Consider the following 20,177-nt stretch of genomic DNA (forward strand, 5'->3'; position numbering starts at 1 on the left):
ATGGGCGATTTTTCATCCAGCGTTTTTATCAGGTCAATTGCGTCGATCTCATTGTACACCAAGATGATGGATATGTAATGAAGCCAGCCAGTCGGCTTATGAAAATTTTGCTAATTATAAGAAATCAATTGCAAGTAACAGAAATGAGATGGATCGCTGCATCAACAAGGATAATGAGATAGACAGATAAAGTTTGTTGAAAATTTTCACGACAGAAGAAAATCACTCAACTAATCAACTCAAAATGGAATAACATGGAAATTTATTTCGCCAAACAGTGCAGAAGCCACTCAAAAGTGAAATGAGCAATGGAGGGGAGGAAGGAAAGATTGGTTGATTTGCTGTATCAGATGAAATTCATGGGTGAATGAAAAAGAAAAAAAGGTTTGCAAGAGGATGGATGAGTGAGATTGAAAAAATATTAGATCTCGAATAAATTCTTTCTATCCATCTTTCATAGTATACAATCGAAAACAAGATAGAACACATCCATGCCATCCATACTTCTATCTTTTTTTTTCTTTCTCTCTCTCTCTCTCCCCCCCTAGCATTCCTCCAACAACCTCTTTATAAACGATATCCTCTTCTCTTCCCTTCCTACACCAATATCCTCCTATTTTGTCTCTGATGTCATGCTGACCTCCACCCACTTTACACTTTTACCTCGCCATTGCACCGTGTCGCTTACCGCAAAACCTCATCGAGTCATGGATGCGCAACGTCACCACCATCGTAAGCGAATACAGAGTTGGAACGAGCGGCTCGCATGATGCCAATGACGTACGTTAACGAAGGACGTCAAAGTAGGCAAATCCGCCGACATAAACTTCTTGTCTTTCGCATACCACGATTGTTGGACACCAACAATATATTTCTGTGAAAATCAATTGAAAAGCTAATTTAGTAATTTTTTGGAGACTATTGGAAGGGTACCCAGTATTGGAAAGTTATATGATTCTTAAAAATGTACGTTTGTAAATGTTTGCTCACTCGTTCGTGTGGGTAATGTTTGAGTCGGATTTTTGTTTGGATTGTGGATGTAAACGCGGATATTAGAGGCTGGAGATGAGTATCGGAAAGACTTTGCGTTTGGAGAGTGTTGTTGACGTTACACTTCCTACCTTTGGACTGGGTTGGGGATAGGGATCTTAGGAGAGATAAGTGGACGAATGAATTAGGACGGTTGGACAATATCGAGTCTTGGAAGATTACTGAATTCTAATAAAAAAAAAAGAAAAGCAAGAAGCGATTTTTTTCTTTTGTGTTTTTATTTCATTTTTATTTTCTTTCCAAGTCTGTGACTAGTTTTTTGGACTTTTTTTTGGATTTTTTTTTTCTTCTACGTCAGGTGCTTTCATACGGAGATTTGCTCTTTCCTTGATGATCAGTTTTGATTTCATCTTTACCTTATTCTATATCACGTCTCCTTCCCCTTCTGCTAGGCGGTGATTGTATGCTTGACTTCATTCTCTACATCATTCAGGTGACGGGTTTCGCTTTCAAGTCGTTAAGTTAAATTTGGCGGATGCGCAAGTGTATCTTTTTTTTCATTCTTTTTGTGCGAAATTCCTTTTTTTTTTCTTTTTTTTTTCTTTTTTCTATCATCTTGTCTCTCTGTTATCTTGGTTTAGTTCAAGAGTACGGATGCGGATAGATCAGTGTCAAGAATTTGGAAGCAAATGTGTTGGCACATTTCCAGACGTAAAACCAAACGACTAGAGATCTTTAATTAGTTATTTTTCTAATAATACCCATATCTCTTGATTGATTCCGTTTGTCGCCGTCTGTTCAAATAATGCGTTTTAAAGTATGTTTGAATTACCAAAAGCATAACCATAACCATGCCTATTGATTATACTCCCATCCTTTCCATTCCATCCCTCTTCTCAGTAGGAAACATCAATCTCACCGCACTTCTTTTACGCATACAATGTGTTTTGGTTTTGTTTTCTTCCAACCACCTTTATCCATAAACACATTTCCCTTTTACTTTTTTTTTGTTTTTTGTTATGCTAATTTAATTTATTTAGAGTATTCAGCAAAATATCGAGGACGAGGGCAAGGTGAACGTTCGCGAAGTGAATCCCGATTCCTATGCTGAACGGGACCATGGCTATACTGCTGGCATATTTTCGGATGCTGAAGAAAATTTTGGCATAACTCAGCAAGTAGCGGACTCCACTCAAAATCCCACCTCGAAACCCAAGTCCCGGCATGCACATTTCCACGAGACGGTGCACGAGAATCCTTCCGAATATTCGCGCTCCAAATGTAAACAACCTACCAACGAAAAAGAATATGATAAAGCCATCGAGGCTTTAGTTGCAAAGGCCATTGTTGAGGAACATTCCGGCCAACAATTTCCTGTATATAAAGGCCTTGAACAATACACTCTATTACAAAAGATGGGCGATGGTGCTTTTAGTAATGTATACAAAGCTATTCACAACAGAACGGGTGAAAAAGTCGCCATTAAAGTTGTCCAGCGCGCTCAACCAAACACCGATCCTCGCGATCCCAGAAAAAGACAAGGCGTTGAATCGCACAACATTTTAAAAGAGGTTCAAATCATGCGTCGCGTTAAACATCCTAACATCATTCAACTCTTGGAATTCATCCAAACCCCGGAATACTATTACCTGGTTTTAGAGCTGGCTGACGGTGGTGAATTATTTCATCAAATCGTTCGCCTCACCTATTTTTCCGAAGATTTGTCTCGTCATGTCATAACTCAAGTTGCACATGCCATTCGATATCTGCATGAAGACTGCGGTGTCGTTCATCGTGATATCAAACCTGAAAACCTGCTTTTTGATTCTATCGACTTTGTGCCCTCTCGGGTTCGTAAATACCGTGCCGGAGACGATCCCGATAAGGTAGACGAGGGCGAGTTTATTCCCGGTGTCGGCGCTGGCACCATCGGTCGAATCCGTCTCGCAGATTTCGGTCTAAGCAAAGTGGTTTGGGACTCTCACACTCAAACTCCGTGTGGCACTATGGGCTATACAGCCCCTGAGATTGTCCGTGATGAAAGGTATTCTAAGGGAGTTGATATGTGGGCTTTGGGATGCGTATTGTACACTATTCTTTGTGGATTCCCCCCGTTTTATGATGAAAGCATTTCTTTGTTGACGAAAAAAGTCTCACGAGGCGAGTATTCATTCCTTTCTCCTTGGTGGGATGATATTTCAAAGAGTGCAAAGGATTTAATCAGTCATTTATTAACTGTCGACCCGGAATCTCGTTACGACATTCATCAATTTTTAGCCCATCCATGGATTTCGGGCTCTCGGGAACCTACCTTTCCTGCCACCGATGCTCCTAACACTGCTCAACGCGAAAACCCATTTACCTATGACTTTCTTGAGCCCGAAGACGTTGCTGCTGCCGGTTCAGCCGCTCGTACTCCTGGTGTTAACTCGTTGAGAGAAGTATTTAATATTTCGTATGCAGCCCACCGAATGGAACAAGAGAAGATTAGGAAACGTGGTCAACGTGGTAACCAAGGAATCATGAATTTTATGGGTGACATGGATGATTTGATGGAGGAGAATGATGATTACGATGATGGTACCAAGAGCGTTGAACATTCGATGAAACGAGTCAACCTGTCAGGTGAAAACGATCCTAGCCTTGCTTCCCGCCAACCTGCTCAATCGCAACAACAATCATCTCAAAGGTCGCGGAATAAGTTCAAAGGTTTCCAACTCAACTTGTCAAAGGCAACTTTGTATAATCGTCGACATCGACAAAAAGTGTAACACAGACGTCTAACTTCGATTACTTTTCTTTTTTATCCAAATCAGTTGCTTTTAAATGCGATTCAGTAATGCTGATTTTTCGACACTACTACTTTGTTGTATTCTTCCTGTTTTGAATGTTTACTATTTATGAGTTATTTACCTTAAAATTTATCTTCAATCTTTTTAAAACTATCCACTCTGTTAATCAATTGACGCTTACTCAGTGACGAATATGTTCTAATAGTTGGGATTTATTCCAATACTTTCAATTTATTGTTACCTTAAATTTTCTTTATGATAGAACCATACGAATTATATGATGCTCAACAACTATTCTTAGGACTGAGATGTTCAAAAAGATGGAAACTAGTTATGCATTCTTTTAATGAAACCGTTGTTTAAATTAAAATTTTCAAGGGGTGAAATTGGAATATGGTTATTTTCAACTTTGCATATGACATGGCTTCCCAAAAGTTTCGATATTGTACTTATTTACGTACTGTGTAACCGCGATCTCTTGATTCTTTTTAGCTTGAAAGAAGAGATTGAAATATTACCAGGCCTGTCTTTTAATGACAAGGACGTTTAATGCTGTTAGATAATACCATTAATGATTTACGCATTTTTTTGTCAGTGTGTGCCAAAAAAAGCCATTTGCTCTTTGTCACGTTGTTTTTAAAGAATCTATCAATGACTGCTAGTCGTTTTGATTTGAGTAGATAGAATTTTGTGCAATATTCGCTTGATCCTGTATATATTCCAATAGTTTAGGCATGAAGGTTCTGTAGTGTTTTGTCGATGATGTTGAAGTGAAATTGATGATAAATAAATGTATTAAATAATGTTCGTTGGACGGCGTGTATTATTTGGCCAAAACGGATAGGAAGTTGCTGACCATTGTTTAAGCTATTGCTTTTTTTAAACAATGTGTAGGTAAGTTACAGCGCACGGATAATAAATATCTGTTGCTTTCTCGTTTCTCGTAAGCATTATGCCTATAAAATTCACGCATCAGTTGCACGATCAAGACCACTGTTGCATAATTGACTCGCAGAATGTCGTTCGATCAATATTGGTGAGAGAATCATAAGAACAAACATGGTACAGTAAACTTTTTATGTTATTTTTTAGATAAACTTTTTTAAAATTCACATACCTTAGTTCACGACTTTACTTTTAAAACGAAATTATTAAATTCTTTCATAATGTAATAATATAATAATAATTGCATAAAATTTTCTTAACGAGGATTTTTACCGTTATATTATAGGAGTCCTTAATGTGGCTTTTTCAGCCTACGAAACTCATCAACTAGACAAGACCGTGTGATATTCCTGCTAAACAGTATGGCAGAGACCAAAGAGCAAACTGATGATGTCGAAACATTAATGGCATCATTGGATCAACTTGGCATGGAAGCAGATCCCACTTCCAAAGAGTTCAACAACGACGACTCCAAAATTGGTGCCCCATCTGAAGTGCAGGACGAAAAAGAACTGCTGGAATTTTTAGATCAGCTTGAGAATGACGAAGAAAAGAATGAGAAAAATCCTATAGAAGAGGCCAACGAGGAAAATGAATCTGTCGCAGCTACCTCGAATGAACGTCAGCAACATGATGCATCAAATCAACCGTCTCAAGCGGCTCAGACAACTATAAATAAAAATACAGAATCCGCTACTCCAAAAACGGTTAACGAAATCAACAAGTCCCAGGAGTTCCAAGAACATGTAGAAACACCCAAACAGAGCAACTGGCTTGGTGGGTTTTGGTCCACTGCGTCCGCTGCTGTTCGATCAGCTGAACAACGAGTTCGCTCCATAAAAGGGTTTGAAGAGAATGCCAACTGGGATATTAACGTGCGTAATATGGTGGACTTGAACAAGCTTGGTAAGTAGAATTTCTCTTTTGGAAGAAAGAGTTCCTTTTGCTAACAAATGTCTTTTAGGAGATTTGAGCAATGGAATAAGGAGTAAGGCCCTTCCCACATTAAGCAATACAATTCACAACGTTCTGAACGTGGTGGCACCTCCTATTCATGATCATGAAGTTTTGCAGGTGACGGTATTTCATGATCTAGCAGGATTTGCACACCTGGACCGTATAGTGTATGAAAGCTTTGAAAAAGTAAGTTGCGTATTTACGTTTACGCTTTGGACATAGCACTAATATTTGTGCTTTCTTTTATGCTGTCACCGATTACTTGGTTTTCAAAAGACAGATAGGTCAATGCATAATCATAATTAAGTTTTATGGGATAATTTTACTGACATGTTACCAGGTGATGTTCCAAGTAGAAGGAGGTGAATTAACGGTGTTATTGGATAAGGAAGCTAAGGTTCGACCCCGAACGAACGATGTCTATGAAGACTTTGGTCTATGTAATGGTTATTTGGAAGCGAAAAAACTTGCAAAAGCCAATTTAGCTGAACCTATTACGGAGGCTAAAAAGATGAACAAAGAAAACAAGCAAGAAAATGTTGGAGCTGGTGATGATGAAGACGCTTCAGAATCTCCTATGGTTCGAGTAACTCACTTACTTCTCGTAATCCAAGCATTTACTATCAAAAATAAAGAAGTTTCGGATGATGAGCAACTATGCTTTCTTATTCACCTTAACGATACTAATCATAACTTGGAGTTTTCTACCACTTCTCAACCTTTGCCGCTTGAATGGCAACGATGGGCTGTGGACCCTCGATACATTAAGCTTTTCGGTTCTAACGCCATATTACCAAATGAATGGGTAACAGAATGGGTGGAACAATCCATTTCTGTTGCAGCAGGTATTGTTGCCCAAATGTATACCTCAAAGCGTATGGCCCTTGGCGATCCTTCTCTTTTCGCTGGTTTACCGGAAGAAGATGTTAACACTGGTTCATCTGAAACTCCAGTTCCATATTATGACGGAGCCATGTATGCCTAATTGATTCAACTTTAATGAATTATGAACTTTTGATGCATTGTTTCGAATTTAAAAAAGGAAATAACAAATGAAACTACTTTCTTTGTGCCACATAATCGTAATAATATTGACGTGCTTTTCAATATGATAGAGCAATGTTAGAGTAGTGAGCGAAGAGACTTAAGCAGTAGCACAGCAACATGTGAATGTTTTTCGATGAGAGTGGGTATATACGCTTTAAAAATATCGGTACAAGAGAATTAAAACATTTACATTAGCTGCTGAAGAGAACACAGCTGTTAGAAACAAAGCAAACTATTTGATGAGATGGAAAGGTGGATTTTCTTCATCTGTTTACACTAGCATTTCATCTATTAGCGCTCTGTAACGTATTCTGTTATTTATTAATTGCAACATATTAGAGTGGGATCATAAGACGAACGTGACGATAAACTTAACGAGCCATTCATTAGGATGCAAAATAATGGGATTTAGCGAGTTTTAATGGGCTATCTTATTTACAAAGAGAAAAAGGGAAAGTAAAAGTATTTATGGACTAAGACATGTGCCCTTTTAGAAAAGTTTTATTTGAGTGCTAGCACACCTGTTGATGATGAATAAGACCAATTAAGTATCCGCCTCATTATCGCTTGTCTTTTACAGCTAGCTCATTTACGAAACTAGGTGGAAACAGGTAACTTCGTTGGCCCAAGCAGGTTGCTGAGCAAGGCAGCAATCATGTCATTAGACGAAATGTTGGTAAAAAAAAAGGTCACGATTGGATGTGAATTCCCAGGCAAAAGGTGATATGAAATCAGGCAAAACGCATTAATAAGCTATTTAACCTGATTTTTAACTATATACTGAGACAAGCAATAAATCTTACTACGCAGTTTCTTGTGTCACGTTAAAGGAATTGTTAATAATGAAGTGTGCGGTAAAGGCAATTATGTGTTGCTAATACTCTCGGTATAAGAAAATGCAAATCACAAAAGAGTAAAAAAATGGAAAGAAGCTTGAATTGCAAATCGTCTGTCTTTTTTGGTAGGTTGGCTGGTCGTTTTTTACTATTCTTTAGTCATCGTCGGTATTGGTTTTGCCATATGGTCGGGAGGTGGAAGAACTGAATGAAAGTTTTCAGACGCATTGCATCCGAACTGGAATACGCATTCAATTTTTTGAAAACGGGATCATTGCGGATTATTTCCTATTCCGCTTATTTCCATTGCTGGCTAGCTGACCGAATCGGTTTGGAATTGATGTATGTTTCCCTGTTTTGCTCGACATAACCTCATCTGCCAGCCACCTCCATATGCGCGATTATGACTTTTTGACAGTGAGTATATGGAAGACAAGAGTAGAATTGACGACATAGGGCGGGCGGGAAGGGCAGATGGGATAAGATTTAGTAAAAAGTAAGCTAATTGAATGAAGAATGCTTGATGAAGATGGCTGAAACTGTGATTTCACTACTTCGTAAATAAAGTCACACAGTCCGATAGTTGGCCAGAAAGACATATACACTCCCATAATACAAAGACACGAGCCAGATGCATCCTATAATTGGGAAATCGTAATAAAAAACATGTAACAAAGTACCTCTGTTTAATTATTGAAAAAGATTTATTCCTATTACTAAGGTACGCATTTTGTTGTGGTATACGCGTCTTTGTTTGTTTACATTTTGGTGGTGTGTTTACTTTCTCACTGCCCGCATCTAAAAATATTATCCGTTACCATTGAGGGGGTTGGTCGGTGTGGTAACGGTTACCCTTCTCAGCCTCCTCCAAAAATTGCCATGACGTGAAGAGACAGTTTTCCAGTATATATATGGAAGGCTGCTCCATGGGAGGTTCAGTTTTAACCATACACTAAGTACTTGTATCGTTCTTTGTACAAGCTTTTGCTGTTTAATTGAGCGAGCGGTTTTCATTTAAACATCTTTCTTTTTATTTCATTTAATATAAACAAATTAATTTCATTAATTTTCATCTTTTCTTTCTCATTTCTTTTAAGTAATCGTGAAAATGCTTGCTCGTGTCGGTACCACTTTATTCTTTCTTGCTAATGCACTTGCTGCTTATGCCGTCTCTGTCACTTCTCCTACTCGTGACACCACCTGGCAATCCGGCCAAGTGAACACCGTCACCTGGTCTTCTGTCAGCACTGATCCCGAGGAGATGGTTATTATGTTGGTGAACAATGCTCATTATCCCAACCAAAACTTTAATCTCGGAACTGTCCAATCCTCCGCTGGATCTTTGGATACCGACATCTCCATCTCTTCTGATCTCCCCACTGACGGATGGCAAATTTACTTCAACGGAGCTACTTCTCAAAACCAAGGTAGTTTGGCTCAATCTGAGCAATTCGACTTTGAAGGTAGTGATTCCACTTTGGCTGCTAGCACCATTAGCGGTGGTATTTACTCTTCTACCTCTGCTTCCTCCACTAGCTCTAGCACTGCCACCCCCTCTTCTAGCTCTACTACCTCTTCTTCTTCCTCTAGCAGCTCTTCTACCCCTATCTCCTCTAGCATCACCTCAAGCATCTCTTCTTCCGCTTCTTCCTCTGTTAGCTCCTCTTCTGCCAGCTCCAGTGGATCCATCTCTTCTGCCGATGCCAAGACCGTAAGTGCTAGCTCCAACTCCACTATTAGCGGATTTTCCACTTCTACCACTAGTGCTTCCAGCTCTGCCGCCGGTAACTCTAGCTCCTCTAGCTACACTTCTTATAGCGGTGCTGTTTCCAACGGCGTTGCACAACTCTCCGTTGCTGCTTGCATGGGTATTGCCGCTCTTATGCTTATTGCTTAAAGAAGCTGACAACCGAGTTGGCCTACTATGCTTCAACCTTCGAATTACCACAGAGAACCATTGAAACATATTTCGAAAAAAATATCTATCTAGTTCATCTACTCATCGCTACATATGAGGGGCGCATTATATTTTTAGTCTGTTTTTTTTTATCATTTAACTTGCGCCCTCTGTTTATACTGCTTTTTTTCATTCCTTTTCATATATTTGGCAAATCATTTGAAATCTATCTTTTCATCATCATTAGTCTGGTCATTTTGCTACTCTTTTATACTAAACGTTAGTTTTTTTTGTGCGCCTGATGGTTTCTAAAAAGTCACGCATGTCTTGTTCATAGCTGATCATCATCATCATATAGCAATTCCATTTCATTTCATATATTCTATACAGTTAGTTGTGTGTGTAGTTTCTGTAAACTGTTATAGTTCAAAGAATTAACTGAATTGTGAAGAAACGTTCTTTATGGTAATGCAAATTACTTTTACTTGTTCCTTCATTACAGTCATAAATCCATTTTTTGAAGTATGAATAAGCATATATATATGTATGTTTAAATTTGATCTAGTTTAGTGTGAGTTAGCGGAGGATTGATTTCACGATGGTGAGTAAAGTACTGTTTATAGATAATTACAAGCTGTTCATTATAAATCGTTGAAATCAAATATATCATTTAATCTAAGATGCAATTTTGCAACCATTCTGTTGTTAGCTGTAATACATTTACATATGCCACACATTCCAACCAAGCCGTCGGCCGTTTTCGCTCAAAATTTCTCGGACCTGTAGCTTATCGCTTTCTGAATCATGTAAAAAATATATCGGCCGCTTCTAGTAACATACTGTTGGAACATTACACCTAGTCTCTTATACTTCCTATTTTTGTTTATTCCTTCCTTCCTTCCTTCCTCAATTGTTACTGCAAACCCGAAAAAAATACTGTTACCTGTAAGACGATGTTGAATTTGTTTTGTGTTGAGAAAAGAGAGCAGTCACAAAATTTTGAAGGTAACATTTCTCATTAGTGCAAACTTGCGGGTTCGACGTTCCTTCTACAACCAAACACCAGCAGAAAATTATCACAAAATGTCTCGTGGACGCGGTGCTGCCTCTGGTACTAAGTATAGAATGACCTTGGGTCTTCCAGTTCAAGCCATTATGAACTGTGCTGATAACTCCGGTGCTAAGAACCTTTACATTGTCTCCGTTTTTGGTACTGGTGCTCGTCTTAACCGTCTCCCTGCTGCCAGTTGTGGTGGTAAGTAATATGTTTGATTAAAAGTGCAAAGTACAAAAGTTTTTGGCTTTAATTTCGAGTGAGAGTATGGCCTAAATTGGACGGTTGCGTATGAACTCGATTAAAAAGTTGGCTTTCTTTGCCTTGGTTTCAAGGCTCATTAGCAAAGCTAGAGTCATTTTGTATTTGATAATTTCTTATATGTGCTTTTTCTCTTCTTTTTCTTTTCCTTGCTTATGTTTGAGCGGAAAATTTTAAGATTGCCTTGCTAACGAAATTTTTTTAGATATGGTTCTTGCTACCGTCAAGAAGGGTAAGCCTGACTTGCGTAAGAAGATCATGCCTGCTATTGTTGTTCGTCAACGTAAGGCCTGGCGCCGTAAGGACGGTGTTTATCTTTACTTCGAAGATAACGCTGGTGTTATTGTCAACCCCAAGGGTGAAATGAAGGGTTCTGCTATCACTGGTCCCGTTGCTAAAGAATGTGCTGACCTCTGGCCTCGTATTGCTTCAAATGCTGGTACCGTTGTTTAGGAAAGAAAAACTAACCCCAATAAACAAATCATTTGTCCCTACCGTTTATCCTTCGTGTAAATTTGTAATGTTGTAGAATTCTTGTTTTTGTAGCTTATTGGTTTGATAGTCGTTCAATCAAAGAAAGTCGTATATGCACTTCAAAGTGTTTTATATACCAATTGCTTAAAGAGTTGCGGTACATTTTACTTACGTGTTTACTTGACCAACATACAAGTTTGGTGGAAAAAATTTCGTATCTCAAACAATTTCATGTTTAGCATGCATATTGCAGGTTTGTGATCATGATCATATATGATTAGTGCTAAATTATAGTACATAATTAAATTACAACATGGTTTTCTTTAAAAAACCGACTTAAAGTCGTAACTTTGGAACATCCAACTTCTTTTTAAATAAATAAACACACAAAATTATCCAAACATTTAAAAAAGGATGGAAACTTCCCTCTAGGCAAAAAATTAAATTTTTCTTTTTTCGATGCTTTTTAATAAGCCCTTTAAACCCGAACCTCCAGTGGAATGGTTCACTAACCATTCTTCCATTTCTATACGAATTTTGCTTAACTCCTCCGTCATTGGCAAGTTCTCTTCAGAAACGTGCAATGTGGGATTCAATAGTAAATCAAACAATCGATGCCACAAATCCTGGTTCCAGTAGCGTTTCATTCTTTGCGTCAGTACCTGTCGTCTTTGACCATTGATTACCTCTATCCTAGTTTCAATGTATTGACCAAACAACATGGTATAGATAATCGCAGCTAACCCATGATAATCAATTTGGTATGTCCATGGCCTGCCTTCACGCATCTCAATGCAATCTTGTAAATCAGTATCCCAATCGGCTATAAATTTGACTTTTTCTTCAAACAAAGAAAGATCAATGCCACGTCCAAAGTCTATCAGGTAAATCCCTTTAAAAGACCAACCATACAAACCCTCCGGAGAATATATCGGAGACCACTCAGAGTCTGCAACGGTTTCTAGACGAAGAAGTGCATTATCTGCTTTCAAATCGCCGTGAATAATTTTATGGGTATGCAGGGCTTCAATTATGCGCAAAAATTCAATGGAGAAAAAGACAACAAGTATTTCATCCATACCCGAAGATGAAAAGGTGGAATTATGCATACTGTTTACTAAATCCAATATGGACCCTTGCGGACGATAGTCCATCAATAAATGACTAGTATCATGAAACATGTGTAGCTGATGCACGGGAAGAATTGAATTGGTTTCTCTCAATCCCTTAAGGCGCGTCATTGCCTGTCTGGTTAAATAAAATTCAAAACACGAAGGTGGTGTCTCAATTTTTAAAGCAAAAAGCTTAGATTCATTGTTTTCTGCGCCGCCTTGAGAGACGTCACCATTTTCAGTTTCAATTTTGGATTTCACCAAATATACAGGAGCAAATGCGCCTTGACCAAGCTTGCTGATAACGCTAAGGTTTGTATTAGGTGGATAAAATAAATGGAATTCGGGGCCATCAAGAGAGTGTCGATTGCTACTTCTTCGACGTCCAGGGCCACCGGCCTTGGGTTTAATTTTGGAGACAAATGACTCTATATGTTCAACTAAAGCAAAGGAAGTTTCATGCTCGTGGTAGTCCTTATCACGCAATAAAGATGGGCGCAAAACTTGAAAAAGTAAGTCACGTAAAGATTGATCTAGGGGATTTATTAGCGTCGGTAAATTGGATAAAGAAGCCATGGCTTCTTCATAAGGCATAGTAAGATATCCTGAAGGACCAGGCAATTCATCATCATTTTTAGGGAAAAAAGGCTTATGTTCTATAGGAGAAAGCTGGCCAAAGTCATGTTTTCCGTTTTCATGTGGGATCGTGGCTACCGGATTACTAACAGAGGACTCATGCTTCATGCTTTGGTTCTCATTAACGAACATATATCCTTTAGGCATAGCTGGTGACAAAACAGAATTAGAATCAACAGTGGAATATTGAGGTGAACGGGGTAAAGTGTGTAATTTCTTAGGGTTAGTGGGAGAAATATTAGAATCCTCGGGTCTCCGTTTTGCATTGGCAAAGGTAGTCGAAGTTGTTCCTGTTGCCGTTTCCTCTTGAAGAGTAGATGGTAAAAGTTCTGAAAAAGGTTGCTCTCTTTTCACATTTTCCAGTTCATTACTATTTTTATATGTTTCTGCCTTAGATGCTGTATGCGAAAAGTCTAGATTTTTATTAGGAGAATAAATTTTAGAAGGGTAGTTTTTTGAAGGGGTCAAAGAGGGTATAAAGTCTAAGTGCTCTTCTTGTGAGCGACCAGTTAAAGAAGTCGCTCCAGAATTAGATGAATTTTCGTCATTTTTTAGCGGTGTACCCAAATAGGATGACTGAGCAGAAATAGGAGACTTTGATGACTTTTCCAATGATTCAGAACGAAGAGGCTGATTAAAAATATCTAAAATATCTGCTAGAGCTGCTTTCGTATGTATGGTAGGAGAAGGTGGTTTTTGTGCTGGTTTTGGAGACAATGCAACAGGCATTACTGTATCAAAAACTTTTAATTCAGGAGATGTAGACTTTGCAACATAAGCATAATTTTTTGGTAAAGAACGTGTAGGAGTATCAGATTGCTCGGCCACAGGGTTCTTGTAAATAGGTGATACATTGGATGAAGATGAATCATGATGCACTGAAATTTCATTTTTTGGCACCACTTTCGGGAAAGAAGCAGCAGTGTTTGGTTGAATTGAAGAAAGGTAACGTTGCGCCCGACATTCTTCCATTGACCTTTCTTCTCCATTTTCATACAAAGCAAGGAAATTAAAAGCAGAATACTCAACTCGCTTACCAGAGCTCTTATCATAGAGCAGGGGAAGATTTGGAGTATTCGCTTCGGATTCTAGGGATTTTGCCTGAGGCAAATCAGAAGCATTTTGTGAGTCGCGGGAAGATGAAGCATCGGAAAAAACCTGAAAGGATTTAGGCTTTGAAGGAAGAGTAGAGGATGAAACCGGCTTTGAGCCCAAAACAATACGAGGAGGAGGAAATGGAGAAGAATAGGGTGCATCATGAATAGAAGGGTGAGCGTTATGCAAATCGTAGGCACGAGAGAACTCAGCAGCGTTCCTTAACAATCGAACCAAAGGCCTCGCTTCTCGAGAAACAGCTGCATGAAATACTTCAGAAGCCTCTTTCCAACGTTGCATTCTAATGAGCAAAGAACCATATTCTTCGTAGAACAAAGCGAGTTCAAGGCCTATGCCTTTCGATGCCAATTGGTAAAATTGCTTGGCCGCCTGTTGCAATTCATCAGGAGTTTCGTATGATTGTTTAATTTTCGCAAGCTGTATGAGAAGATGACGAACATCATTAAGCGCGAAGCGACATCTTTCTAAGTACTGAATAGCATCATCAAGCATTTTGTTGACCGTTTCCATGCCCAAAAATCTTGTTTCCAAGAGCCATTCGATGCAGCGATACCAAACATCCACGGGGTCATCCAATTCTTCGATAATGTCGAGTTCCTCTTGAAACAATGCTAATCGCTGAATTTCCTCGAGGCGAGTCTTGGACTCCCTGGGTTTAGTTTCAGGTATGTTTTGGTCAAGTACATTTTCTGTAAGCCGCCAATCGGACATAGTGATACGCACATTGAAACATGGACGACTTTTAATAGACCGTATTCTGCACTTGGTTCGACGACAAGTATTCTTTCAACTTGGTGGTGAGGTAAACGAAATCCAGCCTGGTGCAGTATAAGGTATAACGACAACAAACGTTGCTTTATATATGGATAACGACATATACATTTATTTCTTGAAAAAATAGCAAAGCTATATTGATTTTAGCGTATGCTGCTTTAAAGTTGCATTTCACAATGCTTGGAAATGTAACGATGACAGAATTAATACGATGCAAAACTCAAATAATAAACTGCGCACTAACTCACTACAATAAACAACTTTGAAAAAAAGATTCGTTTTTTCAACATTTACCATCTCATTAAGCTGAGCTGCCAAGGTATATACATACTTCATCGAATATGAGCGAAAAACAGGTTGTAGGGATCCTTGGAGGTGGTCAATTGGGCCGAATGATGGTAGAGGCAGCCCATCGCTTAAACATCAAATGCATCATCTTGGATGCAGCAAATTCTCCTGCCAAACAAATTGATGGAGGACGTGAGCACATTGATGCATCATTTACTGACCCCGATGCAATTGTTGAACTGTCTAAGAAGTGCACGTTATTAACAACTGAAATTGAGCATATTAACACTGATGCCTTGGCAGCCGTTACGAAATCTGTTGCTGTTGAACCCTCTCCTGCAACTCTGCGATGCATTCAAGACAAATATCTTCAAAAACAGCATTTACAGGTTTTTAAGATTGCACTTCCTGAATTTTGCGATGCACCTGACCAGGAAAGTGTTGAAAAAGCAGGCCAAGAGTTTGGTTATCCTTTTGTACTGAAAAGTAAAACATTGGCTTACGACGGTCGTGGAAATTACGTTGTTCATCAACCATCTGAGATTCCTACTGCCATCAAAGCACTTGGTGATCGTCCGCTTTATGTTGAAAAGTTCGTTCCTTTCTCCATGGAAATTGCAGTGATGGTAGTACGCAGTTTAGACGGAAAAGTTTATGCTTATCCTACAACTGAGACCATTCAAAAGGATAATGTTTGTCATTTAGTATATGCCCCTGCTCGTCTTCCCTTCTCAATTCAACAGCGTGCTCAAACCCTTGCCATGGATGCGGTGCGCACTTTTGAAGGCGCTGGTATATATGGTGTAGAGATGTTTGTTTTGCAAGATGGTGAGACCATTTTACTCAACGAAATTGCTCCTCGGCCTCACAATTCAGGTCACTACACCATTGAAGCTTGCCCAACTTCTCAGTTTGAAGCTCACTTACGGGCCATATGTGGTCTTCCTTTCAGCGAAATCAACACCCAACTCTCGACTTCCACAACTCATGCGTTGATGGTAAATATTTTAGGTACTGATGATCCTGATTATGTTTCAAAGATCGCTAAACGTTCTCTGTCCATTCCCGGTGCAACTTTGCATCTTTATGGTAAAGCTGAATCTAGAAAGGGTCGCAAGATGGGACACGTTACCATCATTTCTGATTCACCTCAAGAATGTGAACGTAGGTATCAGATGCTTCTTGACGTCAAAGATCCTGTCGAATCACCTGTTGTTGGTATTATCATGGGTTCGGATTCTGATTTAAGCAAGATGAAAGATGCTGCCGTCATTTTAGATGAATTCAAGGTGCCTTACGAACTTACTATTGTTTCAGCTCACCGCACACCAGATCGCATGGTTACTTATGCTCGTACCGCAGCTTCAAGAGGGTTGCGTGTGATTATTGCTGGTGCTGGTGGTGCCGCTCATTTGCCTGGTATGGTTGCTGCAATGACACCTCTTCCAGTAATCGGCGTTCCTGTAAAAGGAAGCACTCTTGACGGAGTTGACTCTCTTCACTCTATTGTTCAGATGCCTCGAGGTGTCCCTGTCGCCACTGTTGCTATCAATAATAGCCAAAATGCCGGTATTTTAGCCTGTCGTATACTTGCTACATTTCAACCCTCCCTTTTGGCTGCTATGGAGAGCTTTATGGACAATATGAAAGAGATTGTTTTAGAAAAGGCTGATAAATTAGAAAAAGTTGGTTGGAAAAATTATTCTGCATAGGCGACCATAGACATAACTGTTAAATGATTTTGCTTGCTTTTTGTTTTAAATAATATTTTATTTTGAAATTCTAGATTGTAAAATGTATTCTAAAAAGTGATTAAAAATTAAAAATAAAAACCCCCCGAATAATGTGCTGCGACGCAATTAAAAAAAATAAGAATCCTGAATAATGTGCTGTGAAGCAGTTGAAAGAAAATTAAAGAACCCAATATAATATGCTATAAAGCAATCAAAAAATAATAGTAAGAAACCCAAATAAAACCCCGTTGACCATGTTCCCAATTAAATTAACGCATATTAATGCAAAAAATGCAATATTAAGACTAGTTATTAAACCGATAATTAGTCTTCAATTATTAAAAGATGTAGTTGATTTGTATTATCTTTCAATTGCTAATTCTAAATATATTGGAGAATTCAATGAGTTTATGCATTGAAGTTTAAGATAACATTGGCGCTGATTGCAGCAAAAGTAATCACGCATATAGCTGTAGGACCAAAACGATCATCATATCGGACCGCATTATGTTTGGCTATGTTAACAGCTCTCCACAAGTACAAAAACGTGGAATAGAAGATAGCAAATAAAGCTACCAACGTGAAACTAGCAGCTCCTAAAATACCAGATCGCGTCTTAGCGAAACTAAATAAAGTTATACCGATGGAACCCATCAAAATAGAATAGCGTAGATAGTCCAGGTATGTACGCTCCAAGGCAAAATATGTCTTGGGCTCAACACGGACTGGGACATAAATTCGCTTACCAGGAGGCGACACATACTTTTGTTCATATATGACCGTAGGCTCAGTAGGTTCTTCGAACTTGGGTACAGTCTCCAAGAAAAATGAATCCTTAATGTCCTTTAATCTGCTGTTGAGAGCTGCAACGAATGAGTCACGTCCTTTCCTTTTGGAAATATCAAGCAAATTAGTGCGTTCATCGAGCTCTTGAAAACTGTCCGATGTTTGGAAGGTAGAATTGTCATTCCGGGTACTAGATGAGCCAATACGAGATTCTTCGTCAACATAATTGTCACCATCGGCATGAATTGGTGTATTCTCAGAATCGGTGAGTACATTCGCAGAGACAGATGAACTATGAGTACCGCTTTGACTGCGTCCCTGAATGAAAGTGTGAGTAGCAGGTTTACGAATATCAATGTCCATTTGTGGGAACCAATATGGAAGCAAAGTAACACGGTCGTAAAAAAGAGTAGATACACCGTGGATGAACTTGGAAAACTTAGGGACAGCCTCGACCAGGTGGCTATTAACAAGATTGTTAACCCATTCAGGAGGATCTTGACCAAATTGAGTTTGCAACTTGACCTCCAAAATGGCATAAGGGAAACGAACAATATCTTCATCAGGAAGTTGATCAAAAGGATAGTCAATTCCAATATCCATTCTTCTCCAGTTGTTACCGGCGCGGGACGGACCGTCTTCCCTAATCAATGACAAGTTCGTATCAAGAGAAATACGAACACGTGCATCACCTGGAAGTTGAAATGCAGTACGTTCATAAAAGCTGCGAACATAAGGTTTCATTCCACGGCTCAAAACAGTATACTGAACTTCCTTGGCAAGCCTTTCAAGACTTTCGATTTCTTTCAAAGACTTCTTGCCATCTTTACGCATCTTGGCAAATGCTTCTTCGACAGTGTAATCACCTCGGAGAAAAGCATTTACATATTTCTCTTTAAGGGGAAATCTAGCTTTCACACTTTTTTCACCAGTCCAGTCTTCTCTATGAGTCTTTCGTTCAACAAAGATATTGTTGTTATCCATATTACCATACCAACGAAGACGAATAGCTTCGGCGCCTTCACGCTTTTCCAAACGGCCTAAGTAAAAATCCAAATCATCGTTATCATAGTAGATACTAGTAATAGCAGCATCTTCACGAGCAAATTCTTTGTTAGGATTGAAAACAAGTACAGGAAGATGCTTTAAAATGTAAATCTTCAATTCGGTAACATTATTTGGGTGAACCCAATATTTAGTGGTTTGACGCACGAAGTTTTGTTGTGTACCACCGGCAGCACTATCACCTTTGATAGGGCTACCTCTAGTACGAACGAAATCGTAAAGCTTACTGAGCTTAACAACCAATAAATCATATTGCTCTTTGAAAAATGGTTTAGCATTTAAACGAGCAGCAAAAACGGGCTTAAGGATCCAACCTGTATGTTTGTCGTGCTTCTTGATGATTTTATAAAACGCAGTGTAATTAAGTTCGCTAAATTTGGCCAAATCGTGGACAGTAGCCATAATGTCGGTAAGTTCAGTTTCCAAGATTGCAAAATCATTTTCATTGGGAGGATTATCACTATCAAGACGACGAACAACTTCATCAGTTTGTTCTTCACAGAATCGGATACGTTCCATAACTTCGGCAGACTTGTTCTTTTGAAAAGAATAAACTTTATCCAGCTCCTTTTCTAAAAGTTCAACAAAGTCCGACTCGTCTTCCTCACTCCAACCACCTTGATCATTGCGGCGTTTAATTTCCTTCTTTAGTTTGTCATAGTTGACATATGAATACTTGTATTCATACATCAACGTTTCCTTCAAAAGCTGACCAAACTTCATGTTGCAATTTTCAATAAGTTAATCTAGTAAATAATAAAGAGGGATTCAAGGGAAAATAAACGTATAAATTTGGGAATAAAGAATGATTGAATTTTTAATATCAAAGACTGTTATTAGGTGATCCCTTGAAAAATTCGACGAAGAGTAAAAAAAGTGAAAAACAACTGCAAACGGGAAATAATATCTTCCTCTTTGGGAATTTTACTAGTATTTGACAAACTTAAGTGCCAAACAGTAATATCCTACGAATAAATCTTCAATATCACAAAATTTGTTCACAAAACAATCAAAGAGACAACAAGCACTTTTGTAGCTATAACTTAAGCACAAAAAAAATTAAAAAAAAGGTAACTCCAAAAAAAACTCTGTAGAGTCAAAAAAAAACTGTAAATATATCTGTAATTAAACGAGCTTGAACGTTGGTAGTTTGCAGGTGTGGTGGAGAGAAAAATGGTCAGGGTGGTAGTGGCGTAAAGATGAAATAACTCAAAAGTTGACAAGATCGGGAAAAGGCGATCCAAAATCAATTTCAAAGCTGAAGAAGTTGATTTTTTAGGTGTGAAAATCTGATGCAAATTAAAAAGCAAAATGTCCTCGAAACATGATATTTCTGATTTCAAATAATCTTCATTTTAAAGCAGTTAAGTATAATTCATTATGTTATTTTGCGTTGAGTTTGTTATGCCTCGAT

The 20,177-nt window shown here is 38.6% G+C and overlaps 7 protein-coding genes and 14 long non-coding RNA genes across 21 annotated transcripts; 12 read left to right on the plus strand and 9 right to left on the minus strand.

The window, feature by feature from the left end:
* The first annotated feature begins 254 nt into the window (after positions 1-254).
* Positions 255-790, plus strand: SPOM_SPNCRNA.7300. Its single transcript, NR_196639.1, has one exon. It is a non-coding gene; the product is annotated as a non-coding RNA (long non-coding RNA).
* A 42-nt stretch (positions 791-832) lies between these two features.
* Positions 833-4,364, plus strand: srk1 (MAPK-activated protein kinase Srk1). The gene is made up of 2 exons (NM_001023126.3): positions 833-1,807; positions 2,031-4,364. Exons 1-2 carry the CDS (start codon positions 1,796-1,798, stop codon positions 3,759-3,761), a joined length of 1,743 nt encoding a protein of 580 aa, NP_588136.1. The 5' UTR covers positions 833-1,795; the 3' UTR covers positions 3,762-4,364.
* Positions 3,226-3,440, minus strand: SPOM_SPNCRNA.7301. The gene has a single exon (NR_196640.1). It is a non-coding gene; the product is annotated as a non-coding RNA (long non-coding RNA).
* SPOM_SPNCRNA.7302 lies at positions 4,175-4,886 on the minus strand. Its single transcript, NR_196641.1, has one exon. It is a non-coding gene; the product is annotated as a non-coding RNA (long non-coding RNA).
* A 143-nt stretch (positions 4,887-5,029) lies between these two features.
* Positions 5,030-5,783, minus strand: SPOM_SPNCRNA.7303. Its single transcript, NR_196642.1, has one exon. It is a non-coding gene; the product is annotated as a non-coding RNA (long non-coding RNA).
* On the plus strand, positions 5,053-6,793 carry SPOM_SPCC1322.09 (uncharacterized protein). Its single transcript, NM_001023127.3, has 3 exons — positions 5,053-5,633; positions 5,692-5,870; positions 6,025-6,793. The coding sequence occupies exons 1-3, from the start codon at positions 5,090-5,092 to the stop codon at positions 6,667-6,669; spliced, it is 1,368 nt and encodes a 455-aa protein (NP_588137.1). The 5' UTR covers positions 5,053-5,089; the 3' UTR covers positions 6,670-6,793.
* Positions 6,442-8,341, minus strand: SPOM_SPNCRNA.1185. Its single transcript, NR_150042.1, has one exon. It is a non-coding gene; the product is annotated as a non-coding RNA (long non-coding RNA).
* On the plus strand, positions 7,189-7,499 carry SPOM_SPNCRNA.7304. The gene has a single exon (NR_196643.1). It is a non-coding gene; the product is annotated as a non-coding RNA (long non-coding RNA).
* SPOM_SPNCRNA.1186 lies at positions 8,031-8,528 on the plus strand. The gene has a single exon (NR_150043.1). It is a non-coding gene; the product is annotated as a non-coding RNA, possible alternative UTR (long non-coding RNA).
* Positions 8,505-9,843, plus strand: knh2 (conserved fungal cell surface protein, Kre9/Knh1 family, Knh2). Its single transcript, NM_001023128.3, has one exon. It carries the CDS (start codon positions 8,676-8,678, stop codon positions 9,462-9,464), a length of 789 nt encoding a protein of 262 aa, NP_588138.1. The 5' UTR covers positions 8,505-8,675; the 3' UTR covers positions 9,465-9,843.
* Positions 9,792-10,925, minus strand: SPOM_SPNCRNA.7305. Its single transcript, NR_196644.1, has one exon. It is a non-coding gene; the product is annotated as a non-coding RNA (long non-coding RNA).
* rpl2302 (60S ribosomal protein L23) lies at positions 10,518-11,280 on the plus strand. Its single transcript, NM_001023129.3, has 2 exons — positions 10,518-10,719; positions 10,985-11,280. The coding sequence occupies exons 1-2, from the start codon at positions 10,548-10,550 to the stop codon at positions 11,230-11,232; spliced, it is 420 nt and encodes a 139-aa protein (NP_588139.1). The 5' UTR covers positions 10,518-10,547; the 3' UTR covers positions 11,233-11,280.
* Positions 11,140-11,431, minus strand: SPOM_SPNCRNA.7306. Its single transcript, NR_196645.1, has one exon. It is a non-coding gene; the product is annotated as a non-coding RNA (long non-coding RNA).
* Positions 11,432-11,455: 24 nt separating this feature from the next.
* bub1 (mitotic spindle checkpoint kinase Bub1) lies at positions 11,456-14,893 on the minus strand. Its single transcript, NM_001023130.3, has one exon. The coding sequence runs from the start codon at positions 14,826-14,828 to the stop codon at positions 11,694-11,696; it is 3,135 nt and encodes a 1,044-aa protein (NP_588140.1). The 5' UTR covers positions 14,829-14,893; the 3' UTR covers positions 11,456-11,693.
* SPOM_SPNCRNA.7307 lies at positions 11,587-12,433 on the plus strand. Its single transcript, NR_196646.1, has one exon. It is a non-coding gene; the product is annotated as a non-coding RNA (long non-coding RNA).
* SPOM_SPNCRNA.7308 lies at positions 12,538-13,320 on the plus strand. Its single transcript, NR_196647.1, has one exon. It is a non-coding gene; the product is annotated as a non-coding RNA (long non-coding RNA).
* On the plus strand, positions 13,532-13,936 carry SPOM_SPNCRNA.7309. The gene has a single exon (NR_196648.1). It is a non-coding gene; the product is annotated as a non-coding RNA (long non-coding RNA).
* On the plus strand, positions 14,051-14,623 carry SPOM_SPNCRNA.7310. The gene has a single exon (NR_196649.1). It is a non-coding gene; the product is annotated as a non-coding RNA (long non-coding RNA).
* A 283-nt stretch (positions 14,894-15,176) lies between the features above and the next one.
* Positions 15,177-16,931, plus strand: ade6 (phosphoribosylaminoimidazole carboxylase Ade6). Its single transcript, NM_001023131.3, has one exon. The coding sequence runs from the start codon at positions 15,233-15,235 to the stop codon at positions 16,889-16,891; it is 1,659 nt and encodes a 552-aa protein (NP_588141.1). The 5' UTR covers positions 15,177-15,232; the 3' UTR covers positions 16,892-16,931.
* On the minus strand, positions 15,200-16,717 carry SPOM_SPNCRNA.7311. Its single transcript, NR_196650.1, has one exon. It is a non-coding gene; the product is annotated as a non-coding RNA (long non-coding RNA).
* A 339-nt stretch (positions 16,932-17,270) lies between the features above and the next one.
* vtc4 (transporter chaperone complex subunit vtc4) lies at positions 17,271-19,926 on the minus strand. Its single transcript, NM_001023132.3, has one exon. The coding sequence runs from the start codon at positions 19,484-19,486 to the stop codon at positions 17,321-17,323; it is 2,166 nt and encodes a 721-aa protein (NP_588142.1). The 5' UTR covers positions 19,487-19,926; the 3' UTR covers positions 17,271-17,320.
* Positions 19,927-20,177: the final 251 nt, after the last annotated feature.

This window comes from Schizosaccharomyces pombe (assembly GCF_000002945.2).
Source record: "Schizosaccharomyces pombe strain 972h- genome assembly, chromosome: III".
Taxonomy (NCBI): Eukaryota; Fungi; Ascomycota; class Schizosaccharomycetes; order Schizosaccharomycetales; family Schizosaccharomycetaceae; genus Schizosaccharomyces; species Schizosaccharomyces pombe.

Coding starts and splice junctions, on each gene's coding strand:
- rpl2302 (NM_001023129.3), top strand. CDS start 10,548: ATGTCTCGTGGACGCGGTGCTGCCTCTGGTACTAAGTATAGAATGACC. Junction 10,720..10,984: donor CCCTGCTGCCAGTTGTGGTG/GTAAGTAATATG, acceptor AAATTTTTTTAG/ATATGGTTCTTGCTACCGTC.
- vtc4 (NM_001023132.3), bottom strand. CDS start 19,486: ATGAAGTTTGGTCAGCTTTTGAAGGAAACGTTGATGTATGAATACAAG.
- ade6 (NM_001023131.3), top strand. CDS start 15,233: ATGAGCGAAAAACAGGTTGTAGGGATCCTTGGAGGTGGTCAATTGGGC.
- SPOM_SPCC1322.09 (NM_001023127.3), top strand. CDS start 5,090: ATGGCAGAGACCAAAGAGCAAACTGATGATGTCGAAACATTAATGGCA. Junction 5,634..5,691: donor GGTGGACTTGAACAAGCTTG/GTAAGTAGAATT, acceptor AATGTCTTTTAG/GAGATTTGAGCAATGGAATA. Junction 5,871..6,024: donor TGTATGAAAGCTTTGAAAAA/GTAAGTTGCGTA, acceptor ACATGTTACCAG/GTGATGTTCCAAGTAGAAGG.
- knh2 (NM_001023128.3), top strand. CDS start 8,676: ATGCTTGCTCGTGTCGGTACCACTTTATTCTTTCTTGCTAATGCACTT.
- bub1 (NM_001023130.3), bottom strand. CDS start 14,828: ATGTCCGATTGGCGGCTTACAGAAAATGTACTTGACCAAAACATACCT.